Source organism: Cherax quadricarinatus, chromosome 51 (genome assembly GCF_038502225.1).
Source record: "Cherax quadricarinatus isolate ZL_2023a chromosome 51, ASM3850222v1, whole genome shotgun sequence".
NCBI classification, from domain to species: Eukaryota; Metazoa; Arthropoda; class Malacostraca; order Decapoda; family Parastacidae; genus Cherax; species Cherax quadricarinatus.
This window is the reverse complement of record NC_091342.1, coordinates 16123638-16136237: the sequence shown is the minus strand read 5'-3', so window position 1 is coordinate 16136237 and position 12600 is coordinate 16123638. Positions and strand designations below refer to the sequence as shown.

The following is a 12600-nucleotide window of genomic DNA, read 5'->3' as shown; positions in this document are numbered from 1 at the left end:
CGTGGGTGATGAATGTTGCAGCGAGGAGAAGGCTGGAGGCAGTGGAGATGTCATGTCTGAGGGCAATGTGTGGTGTGAATATAATGCAGAGAATTCGTAGTTTGGAAGTTAGGAGGAGGTGCGGGATTACCAAAACTGTTGTCCAGAGGGCTGAGGAAGGGTTGTTGAGGTGGTTCGGACATGTAGAGAGAATGGAGCGAAATAGAATGACTTCAAGAGTGTATCAGTCTGTAGTGGAAGGAAGGCGGGGTAGGGGTCGGCCTAGGAAGGGTTGGAGGGAGGGGGTAAAGGAGGTTTTGTGTGCGAGGGGCTTGGACTTCCAGCAGGCATGCGTGAGCGTGTTTGATAGGAGTGAATGGAGACAAATGGTTTTTAATACTTGACGTGCTGTTGGAGTGTGAGCAAAGTAACATTTATGAAGGGATTCAGGGAAACCGGCAGGCCGGACTTGAGTCCTGGAGATGGGAAGTACAGTGCCTGCACTCTGAAGGAGGGGTGTTAATGTTGCAGTTTAAAAACTGTAGTGTAAAGCACCCTTCTGGCAAGACAGTGATGGAGTGAATGATGGTGAAAGTTTTTCTTTTTCGGGCCACCCTGCCTTGGTGGGAATCGGCCGGTGTGATAATAAAAAAAAAAAATAATAATATATATATATTATAGGTAGTAGGTTGGTAGACAGCGACCGCCCAGGGAGGTACTACCGTCTTGCCAAGTGAGTGTAAAACGAAAGCCTGTAATTGTTTTACATGATGGTAGGATTGCTGGTGTCCTTTTTTCTGTTTCATGAACATGCAAGATTTCAGGTATGTCTTGCTACTTCTACTTACACTTATGTCACACTACACATACATGTACAAGCACATATATACACACCCTTCTGGGTTTTCTTCTATTTTCTTTCTAGTTCTTATTCTTGTTTATTTCCTTATATCTCCATGGGGAAGTGGAACAGAATTCTTCTTCCGTAAGCAATGCGTGTTGTAAGAGGCGACTAAAATGCCGGGAGCAAGGGGCTAGTAACCTCTTCTCCTGTATATATTACTAAATGTAAAAGGAGAAAATTTCGATTTTCCTTTTGGGCCACCCCGCCTCGGTGGGATACGGCCGGTGTGTTGAAAGAAAGAAATATATATATATATATATATATATATATATATATATATATATATACATATATATATATATATATATATATATATATATATATATATATATATATATATATAGTGGACCCCCGCATACCATTGGCATCACATAACGTTAAATCCGCATAGCGATACATTTTATCACTAAAATTTTGCCTTGCATAGCGCTAAAAAACTCGCTTAACACTATTTGTCTGAAACGCGTCTATGTGAGGCCTGAGCCAGCCTCACATGTTCCGCCGGTGGCAATGTTTACAAGCCAGCCTCCACGGTAACATCCAAGCATACAATCGGAGCATTTCATATTATTACAGCGTTTTTGGTGATTTTATCTGCAAAATAAGTGACCATGGGCCCCAAGAAAGCTTCTAGTGCCAACCCTGTGGTAAAAAGGGTGAGAAATATTATCGAAATACTGTGGTACCATGGTCAACTGCTGATGCTGCTGCTGCTGTAGCACTGTCAGCTGCTGCTGCTGCTGTAGCACCGTCAGCTGCTGCTGCTGTGCCACCGTCAGCTGCTGCTGCTGCTGTAGTACCGTCTGCTGCTGCTGTAGCACCGTCTGCTGCTGCTGTAGCACTGTCAGCTGCTGCTGTAGCACTGTCAGCTGCTGCTGCTGCTGTAGCACTGTCAGCTGCTGCTGCTGCTGCACTGTCAGCTGCTGCTGCTGCTGCTGTAGCACTGTCAGCTGCTGCTGCTGCTGAAGCACCGTCAGCTGCTGCTGTTGCTGCTGCTGTACCACCGTCAGCTGCTGCTGCAGTACCATCTGCTGCTGCTGTAGCACCGTCTGCTGCTGCTGTAGCACTGTCAGCTGCTGCTGCTGCTGTAGCACCGTCAGCTGCTGCTGCTGCTGTACCACCGTCAGCTGCTGCTGCTGCTGTAGTACCGTCTGCTGCTGCTGTAGCACCGTCTGCTGCTGCTGTAGCACCGTTGTTGGTGTGGCTTATTGAGAATACCAAGAAACAATTAACCCCAGAGGGTTAGCCACCCAGGATAACCCAAAAAAGTCAGTGTCATCGAAGACTGTCTAACTTATTTCCATTGGGGTCCTTAATCTTGTCTCCCAGGATGCAACCCACACCAGTCGACTAACACCCAGGAGAACAGGAATAAATGCCTGAAACTAGTGCTCATATTGGTGAATTTAAAGCCAGCAAAGGTTGGTTTGAGAGATTTAAGAATCGTAGTGGCATACACAGTGTGATAAGGCATGTTCTGGAAGAAAATGCTGAACAGGACCTACAGTACTCAGGAGGAAAAGGCACTCCCAGGACACAGTGTCTCATCAGTCATTGCTGCATCTTCAATAAAGGTGTCATTTATTCTTCATTTAGTAGAGTAGTATGTACATGCACAATATATATTGTGCATGTACTACTCTACTATTGTGCATGTATCCTTCTCTTTGTGTGTAGGAAAATGTATATTTCATGTGGTAAAAAAAAACTTTTTCATACTTTTGGGTGTCTTGCACGGATTAATTTGATTTCCATTATTTCTTATGGGAAAAATTCATTCGCATAACGATAATTTTGCATAACAATGAGCTCTCAGGAACGGATTAATATCATTATGCGGGGGTTCACTGTATATATATATATATACATATATGCATGCTTGTGTGGTGTGAATATAATGCAGAGAATTCGTAGTTTGGAAGTTAGGAGGAGGTGCGCGATTACCAAAACTGTTGTCCAGAGGGCTGAGGAAGGGTTGTTGAGGTGGTTCGGACATGTAGAGAGAATGGAGCGAAACAGAGTGACTTCAAGAGTGTATAAGTCTGTAGTGGAAGGAAGGCGGGGTAGGGGTCAGCCTAGGAAAGGTTGGAGGGAGGGGGTAAAGGAGGTTTTGTGTGCGAGGAGCTTGGACTTCCAGCAGGCATGCGTGAGCGTGTTTGATAGTGAATGGAGACAAATGGTTTTTAATACTTAACGTGCTGTTGGAGTGTGAGCAAAGTAACATTTATGAAGGGGTTCAGGGAAACCGGCAGGCCGGACTTGAGTCCTGGAGATGGGAAGTACAGTGCCTGCACTCTGAAGGAGGGGTGTTAATGTTGCAGTTTAAAAACTGTAGTGTAAAGCACCCTTCTGGCAAGACACTGATGGAGTGAATTATGGTGAAAGTTTTTCATTTTCGGGCCACCCTGCCTTGGTGGGAATTGGCCAGTGTGATAATAAAAAAAAAAAAATATATGCTTGTACATATATGTGTAGTGTGACCTAATTGTAAGTAGAAGTAGCAAGATGTACCTGAAATCTTGCATGTTTTTGAGACAGAAAAAAGGACACCAGCAATCCTTCCATCATGTAAAACAATTACAGGCTTTCGTTTTACACTCACTTGGCAGGACGGTAGTACCTCCCTGGGCGGTTGCTGTTTACCAACCTACTACCTAGGTCCATTGTATATATATACATATACATATTTTTTTTTTAACAAGTTGGCCGTCTCCCACTGAGGCAGGGTGACCCAAAAAGAAAGAAAATCCCCAAAATGAAAATACTTTAATCATTATTCAACACATTCACCTCACTCATACATAATCACTGTTTTTGCAGAGGTGCCCAAAACACAACAGTTTAGAAGCATATACGTATAAAGATACACAACATATGACTCCAAACTGCCAATATCCAAAACCCCTCCTCTAAAGTGCAGGCATTGTACTTCCCATTTCCAGGACTCAAGACCGGCTATATAAAAATAACCGGTTTCCCTGAATCCCTTCATTAAATATTACCCTGCTCACACTCCAACAGCTCGTCAGGTCCCAAATGCCATTCGTCTCCATTCACTCCTATCTAACACGCTCATGCATGCTTGCTGGAAGTTCAAGCCCCTCGCCCACAAAACCTCCTTTACCCCCTCCCTCCAACCTTTTCGAGGATGACCCCTACCCTGCCTTCCTTCCCCTACAGATTTATACACTCTCCATGTCATTCTACTTTGATCCACTGTCTCTAAATGACCAAACCACCTCAACAACCCCTCTTCAGCTCACTGACTAATACTTTTATTAACTCCACTCTCTCTCCTAATTTCCACACTACGAATTTTCTGCATTATACGTATTTACACCACACATTGCCCTTAGACGGGACATCTCCACTGCCTCCAACGGCCTCCTCGTTGCAGCACTTACAACCCAAGCTTCACATCCATATAAGAGTGTTGGTACTACTATGCTTTCATACATTCCCTTCTTTGCCTCCATAGATAATGTTTTTTCTCTCCACATATACCTCAACGCACCACTAGCCTTTTTTCCTTTATCATTTCTATGATTAACCTCATCCTTTGTAAATCCATCCGCTGACACGTCAACTCCCAAATATCTGAAAACATTCACGTCTTCCATACTCCTCCTCCCCAATTTGATATCCAATTTCTCTTTATCTAAATCATTTGATACTCTCATCTCCTTACTCTTTTCTATGTTCACTTTCAACTTTCTACCTTTACTCACTCTCCCAAGCTCGTCCACTAACCTTTGCAACTTTTCTTTAGAATCTCCCGTAAGCACAGTCTCATCAGTAAAAAGTAACTGTGTCAATTCCCATTTTGTATTTGATTTCCCATAATTTAATCCCACCCCTCTCCCCAACACCCTAGCATTCACTTCTGTTACAACCCCATCTATAAATATATTAAATAACCATGGTGACATTACACATCCTTGTCTAAGACCCACCTTTTACCAGGAAGTAGTCTCCCTTTCTTCTATACACCCTAACCTGAGCCTCACTATCTTCATAAAAACTCTTTACAGCATTTAGTAACTTACTACCTATTACATATACTTGCAACATCTGCCACATTGCTCCTCTATCTACTCTATCATATTCTTTTTCTAAATCCATAAATACATTGAAAACTTCCCTACCTTTATCTAAATACTGTTCACATAAATGCTTCAATGTAAACACTTGATCTACACATCCCCTACAGACTCTAAAACTTCCTTGCTCATCCGCAATCCTACATTCTGTCTTGCCTCTAATTCTTTCAGTAATAACCCTACCATACACTTTTCCTGGTATACTCATTAAACTTATTCCTCTATAATTTTTACAATCTCTTATGTCCCCCTTCCATTTATATAACAGAATTATACATGCTCTCTGCCAATTCCTAGGTACCTTCCTTTGTTTCATACATTTATTAAACAAAAATACAAACCACTCCATCACTATATACCCCCTGCTTTTAACATTTCTGTCATGATTCCGTCAGTTCCAGCTGCTTTACCCCCTTTCATTCTCAGTAATGCCTCACACACCTCCCCCACACTCACATCCTGCTATTCACTCCTAAAAGATGGTATACCTCCCTGGCCAGTGCATGAAATTACCGCCCCCTTTTCTTCGTCGACATTTAAAAGTTCCTCGAAATATTCCCGCCATCTACGCAATACCTTCATCTCCCCACCTACTAACTCCCCTACTCTTTTTTTAACGGACAAATCCATTCATTCCCTAGGCTTTCTTAACTTGTTTAACTCCAAAATTTTTTCTTATTTTCTTTTAAATTTCTTGACAGTGCCTCTCCTACTCTATCATCTGCTCTTTTTTTGCACTCTCTTCACCTTTCTTTTACTCTCCATATACTCTACTCTTCTTATAACACTTTTGCTTTGTAAAAACTTCTCATAAGCTACCTTTTCTCTTTTATCACACTCTTTACTTCATCATTCCACCAATCATTCCTCTTTCCTCTTGCACCCACCCCTCCTATAACCACAAACTTTTGCCCCACATTCTGTTACTGCATTTTTAAAACTATTCCAACCCTCTTTAACCCCCCCACTACTCATACTTGCACCAGCCCACCTTTCTGCCAGTAGTTGCTTATATCTCACCCAAACTTCCTCCTCCCTTAGTTTATACACTTTCACTTCCCTCTTACTTGATGTTGCCATTTTCCTCTTGTCCCATCTACCTCTTACTCTAACTGTAGCTGCAACTAAATAATGATCCGATATATCAGTTGCCCCTCTATAAACGTGTACATCCTGGAGCCTACCCATCAACCTTTTATCCACCAATACATAATCTAACAAGCTACTTTCATTACGTGCTATATCATACCTTGTATATTTATTTATCCTCTTTTTCATAAAATATGTATTACTTATTACCAAACCTCTTTCTACATATAGCTCAATTAAAGGCTCCCCATTTTCATTTACCCCTGGCACCCCAAATTTACCTACTACTCCCTCCTCAGCATTTTTACCCACTTCAGCATTGAAATCCCCAACCACAAGTACTCTCACACTTGGTTCAAAACTCCCCATGCATTCACTCAACATTTCCCAGAATCTCTCTCTCTCTCCTCTACACTTCTCTCTTCTCCAGGTGCATATATGCTTACTATAACCCACTTTTCACATCCAACCTTTATTTTACTCCACGTAATCCTTGAATTAATACATTTATACTCCCTCTTTTCCTGCCATAACTTATCCTTCAACATTATTGCTACTCCTTCTTTAGCTCTAACTCTGTTTGAAACCCCTGACCTAATCCCATTTATTCCTCTCCACTGAAACTCTCCCACCCCCTTCAGCTTTGTTTCACTTGAAGCCAGGACATCCAGCTTCTTCTCATTCATAACATCCACAATCATCTCTTTCTTATCATTGGCACAACATCCATGCACATTCAGACATCCCACTTTGACAATTTTCTTCTTATTCTTTTTAGTAATTATTACAGGAAAAGGGGTTACTAGCCCATTGTTCCCGGCATTTTAGATGACTTTTACAACATGAATGGCTTATGGAGGAAAGATTCTTATTCCACTTCCCCATGGATATAAAAGGAAAAGTAATAAGAACAAGAACTATTAAGATAAAATCAAAGAAAACTCAGATGAGTGTGTATAAATAAACGTGTTCATGTATGTGTAGTGTGACCTAAGTGTAAGTAGAAGTAACAAGACGTACCTGTAATCTTGCATATTTATGAGACAGACAAAAGACACCAGCAATCCTACCATCATGTAAAACAATTACGTACAGGCTTTCGTTTTACACTCACTTCGCAGGACAGTAGTACCTCCCTGGGTGGTTGCTGTCTACCAACCTACTACTGAGGAATAAGTAGCAATAATATTGAAGGATCAGTTATAACAAGAAAAGAGGGAATATAAATATATAAATTCAAGGATTATGTGGAGTAAAATAAGGGTTGGATGAAAAAAGGAGTTATACTAAGTGTTTTTTGCACCTGGAGGAGAGAGGAGGGTAGAGGGGAGGGAGGGAGATTTTGGGAGATATTAAATGAGTATCTAGGGAGTTTTAATCCAAGTGAGAGAGGAATTGCATTGAGGGAGCTAAATGGTGAAGTGGGAGCAACTGTTGTGGTGTCCAGGGTAAATGATAATGAGAGGCCTTTGATCAAACTTTGTATAGAAAAAGGTCTGGTAGTAGGTAATACATAATTTAAGAAAAAGAGTATAAATAAGTATAAGAGAGATGATATAGGGCATAATGACGGTAGTTTGTTGGATTATGTATTGGTGGATAAAAGGTTGATGGGTAGATGTTTGGATGTGCATGTTTATGAAGGGGCAACAGATAGATCATTATTTAGTTATAGATACAGTGAGAATAAGAGCACAAGGAAAATGGCATCAGTGAGTAAGAGAGATGCAAAAGTGTATAAACTAGAGGAGGAGTTAGTTAGGGTAAGATATAAGCAACTATTTAGAGAGATGGGTTAGTGAGAGTATAGGGAATAAGGTTGAAGAGATATAGGGTAGATTTAAGAATGCAGTGTTAGAATGTGTAGCAGAAATTTGTGGATATAGGAGGATAAGCATGGGAGGGAAGAGGTGCAATTTGCGGAATGATGAGGTAAAGGGAGTGATAAGGTCAAAAAAGTTAGAATATGAGGTTTTTACAAAGCAGAAATGATATAAGGAGGGTGGAGTGTATGGAGCATAAAAAAGCAGTTAAGATAATGGTGAGGTAGTGTAAAAGGAGAGCAAATGAGAGAGTGGAGGAGGGTTTGTCAATAAACTTTGCTGAGAATAAAAAAAAAGTTTTGGAGATTAATTGGTTGATAAAGCCTAGGGGATGATTAGATTTGACAGTTTAAAACAGAAAAGGTGAGTTTTTAGATGGGGAGTTGGAAGTATTGGGAAGATGGCAGAAATATTTTGAGGACCTGTTAAATGTTGAATAAAAGGAGACATTGATTTCATGCATTGGAAAGAGGGGTATAACATCCTTTAGGATGGGGAGGAGGCCTGGTTCTTATATGGAAAATACTAGCCATCAGAATTAACTTTTTATTCATTTCAGAAACCAAATTTTATCCAATTCAGAATCCAAAGTTTTAAGCTAACTTTGATCCTCTGATCAGAAAGTTGAGTGTTTTTAGTCTCTATCACATAGGTTTTTTGAAATCTTTGTTTTTTTTATTTATTAACACATTGGCAGGGTGGCCCAAAAAAACACCAAGGCAGGGTGGCCCAAAAAAGAAAAACTTTCATCATCACTCACTCCATCACTGTCTTGCCAGAGGGGTGCTTTACATTACAGTTATAAAACTGCAACAGTAACACCCCTCCTTCAGAGTGCAAACACTGTACTTCCCATCTCCAGGACTCAAGTCCAGCCTGCCGGTCTCCTTGAATCCCTTCATAAATGTTACTTTGCTCACACTCCAACAGCACATCAAGTATTAAAAACCATTTGTCTCCATTCACTCATACCAAATATGCTCACGCATGCTTGCTGGAAATCCAATCCCCTCGCACACAAAACCTCCTTTACCCCCCCCCCCCTCCCAACCTTTCCTCGGTCAACCCCTACCCCGCCTTCCCTCCACTACAGATTTATGCACTCTCAAAGTCATTCTGTTTCTTTCCATTCTCTCTACATGTCTGAACCACACCCTCCTAATTTCCAAACTACAAATTCTCTGCATTATATTCACACCACACATTGCCCTCAGACATGACATCTCCACTGCCTCCAGCCTTCTCCTCGTTGCAACATTCACCACCCATGCCTCACACCCATACAGGAGTGCTGGTATAACTAAACTCTCATACATTCCCCTCTTTGCTTTCACAGACAAAGTTCTTTGTCTCCACAGACTCCTCAGTGCACCACTCATCATTTTCCCCTCATCAATTCTATAATTCGCTTCATCCTTCATAGATCCATCTGCTGGCATGTCCACTCGTAAATATTTGAAATCTTATGATCAGAATTTTGGATATTTTAAAGATGAAGAACTACATGAGGTTCTTCTTGCAGTGACAAACACTACTCTTTCTTAATGAAAATTCTTTATACATATGCATAATAAAAATAGCAGAAATTTCCATAGTCATACAGATATATTTGCATCACAGTTGTCATGCTTTTTTGCTTCTGTTCAGGTTTCCCTGAGCTCTCTCACATGGTGAAATTCACCATGTGGTTCTATCTCACAGAAACTCTACATGTTGGAACAAAACTAAGTTCAGATTTGCATCAGTTTATTAACCTCACTACATCTATCTCAGCCCAGTGAGCCTATATTAACTCTCCCCAGAGTCTTCAAATGTTTCCAGTAATAACTAGAGAATGAAAGATAAAATAACCTGTTAAGAAATGTTATTTGACAAATTTGTAGGTGTCTAGAATGTAATTTGTGCAATAATAATTGAAAGTTTACTGAACTTTATTTTTTTGTTCCTCTTCATACTTTAGCTTAAAAACGCAAGCTCAGTTTGTTAATTTTTTTTTTCAGATAAAACTTTCTGAGTCATTGGTGTCATCATTGATGCTGATGCCTGCAGGGCGTGACATGGAAGTTGCCTGGGTTGATGGCTATGTTTCTTACCCTACAGAAAACATTAATGGGATGATAGAAGAGGCTGATAGACAAGGTTAGTGTTAACCTAAAATTTGTCCTTGATAAGATTGGGAGGTTGGTTCTTACTAATGAACAAATAATAAATGGTTGGGTTATATATTATTATTATATTATTTCAGAAGTGCTAAGTCCATAGATGCCTTACAGTGCCTGGGAAATAGGAGGGGTGGTGGGTAATCAGATTTTATCCAAGGAAGAGTAGAGTAGCTTCAATTCCTGGGATAAAAGTAATTAACCAGAAACTGGAGTCATGATTAGCAGAAAGACAATTTAGCCTCTGCCACTCCTTCCACTGTATGATCCACACAGGTTTAGTGATTTGTGAAATGCTGTACAATACACTCACCACCTTGATGGGTGAATTCTGTGCTTATACAGTTAACCCTTACTGAATGATGTAGAAAGGGACTGGAAAAAAAGTTTGTTAGGTGAATTTCATTTGTGTAAATTTTTTTTGTGTAGATTTGCCTGTATGAGGTGACCCTTTTTCACCAGGAATTTGCTACATACAGTAAAAATTTGCTCTTAAGCAATCTGAAAGGGATGTTGCTATGCATTTTGCATTCTTACACAGTCACCCAAGCCCAGTACCAACAATATCTATTTACCCTTTCACTGTCCATAGATCTACATTATTGATGCTGGGGTCCCTCACATCTACATCTTGAGCTTAGCTCACTCAAATGAGTTGCGAGCAGTAAATTTTGGCCTAAATATGTGAGAGAATGGGTCTGTATGGTGAGTACACACAGAATAAAAATCCTGCCACACACAGTGCATGATGATAAAAGTATAACTGACCTTATGTATAGTTTAAAATAGTGACTTTGAGATGTTTTCTAGGATGGTTTTATTGGTTGTTTCTTGGTAGGTGTACCACAGAAAATAAAGATGATTTTGATTGGTTCCATGACTGGAAGTAGCTTGAAATCAGCCTCAAAGTAGAAGAAATATTCACTTTTTTGTCTATTTTCCTAAGGACTGCTAAGACCCCCTACATTTCTCCCACCTCAGACTGTTTTGTGGGTTTTTACTAGATTTGATTCAATTATTGGAACACTGCAAACTAGGGCCAATCATTCCTGGTTATATTTTATTATCCAAGAAATAGGCAACTATGATTTTTTTTGTGTGAATGAATTCAAAATGAAAAGTGAGTGTAATATAAGAGAGGCCTGGGGATATGATTAATGAACAGAAGAAATGCTGTTTTAGTGCTTGGAATGCCTACAGTGTGTGTTCATTTTGGACTGCTTTTAAATTGGATTTTTTTTAATTTTGTGTTAAATTGGCCAAATTATCGACTTTTCTGCACATTTTGTGGTAGTTTTAATAGTTGAATGGACAGTATCTGGTGCTCAGTTGCTAGAATGGAAGACTTTCTAGCAAAATAACTGAGAATTTGGTTGAATTGAGCAATGGAATAGGCTTAAAATAGGACTCAGATTGGGCAAAATTGCCAATGCTTAAATTGAGCCCAGATTGCTAACTTTGCGACTGCAAAGAAAAACGATTTTCTTCCATTACAGAAGAAAAAATAATTATTTTTAAATGTGAACACTGAGTACTTATTTGTGGGGCTTTGGACAGTGAAGGGGTTAAATATCACTCTAAACTGGTTTATATTGATATTCCTAAGAAATATTAATAGAAAGAAAACAGAATTGATGTTGTAAATCCAGTGAGTTTATTCTTAAAAAAAACCCTCTGGTTGGTTTTAATTTACTGTGAGTGTTTTGTGCTGTGTCAACAGAAATGGACACCAGGATCATTGTGGTGACATTCATATTTTCAAGATCTCTTAATAATTTATCCATAACCTTGCATGTGAGGCTTGTAAAGGATACTGGTTTAATGGCAGCTATTGACTTTTTGCACAATTGTTATCATTTTATTCCAGGGGAAACTAAACCTTAACCCTTTTGAATGTTGGAATTACATTAGTTATCTTCCAGGTCTCCGGCAGCCTACCTGTCTAATGTTCCTGGTAGACGTAAATGACCTATTATCACAATATTTTATATTGCAGTTATCGCAAGTGAAAATCAGCGGGATGGTGACATGGCAGTGCTCAACTTGATTCATGGGGAACAGGTAAAAACAATCAGAATTATTTGTATTGCTTTTCCATTAAAATCACTCAAATAAAAAAATATTAACCTAGTAAGAAATTATAAAGTAAATATTTTGTGTAGTTTCTTATTAGAAAATAATAGCCAAGTAAAACTACTATATGTAATGAATGCATTATTAATAATAATAAATACTGCAATGATAAATGTATCCATACTCATACTGTATAAAGTATTCTTCACTCTAATTCCCTACAAATATAATATGTTGGTAGGCAGAATAATATCAGTAAAGCAGTAGGGCTGGGTTTTGATTATGTTAGTAATGTTGCATGTATGTTTATGTTTTAATCATAAGGAATAGAATTTAGACATTTTAATGGAAAGTAGGATTAGGTGTTGGATGAATTGAGAGATAAAAAGATTTATAATGTTGAAAAATTTTTGAAGATTGATTGTTGTATAATTCAGTGAAATTACTAAGTACTGGATATAATAATGAGCATT

The 12600-nt window shown here is 39.3% G+C and overlaps 1 protein-coding gene across 1 annotated transcript in view; it reads left to right on the top strand.

Annotated features, from left to right (window-relative positions):
• Nucleotides 1-12600, top strand: part of Cpsf100 (cleavage and polyadenylation specificity factor subunit 2) — a 125481-nt gene that overhangs the window by 97447 nt on the left and 15434 nt on the right. Inside the window, exons 15-16 of the mRNA XM_053784763.2 lie at nt 9896-10034; nt 12051-12115. Coding sequence (XP_053640738.1) covers nt 9896-10034; nt 12051-12115 — 204 coding nt within the window. The remainder of the gene's footprint in view (nt 1-9895; nt 10035-12050; nt 12116-12600) is intronic.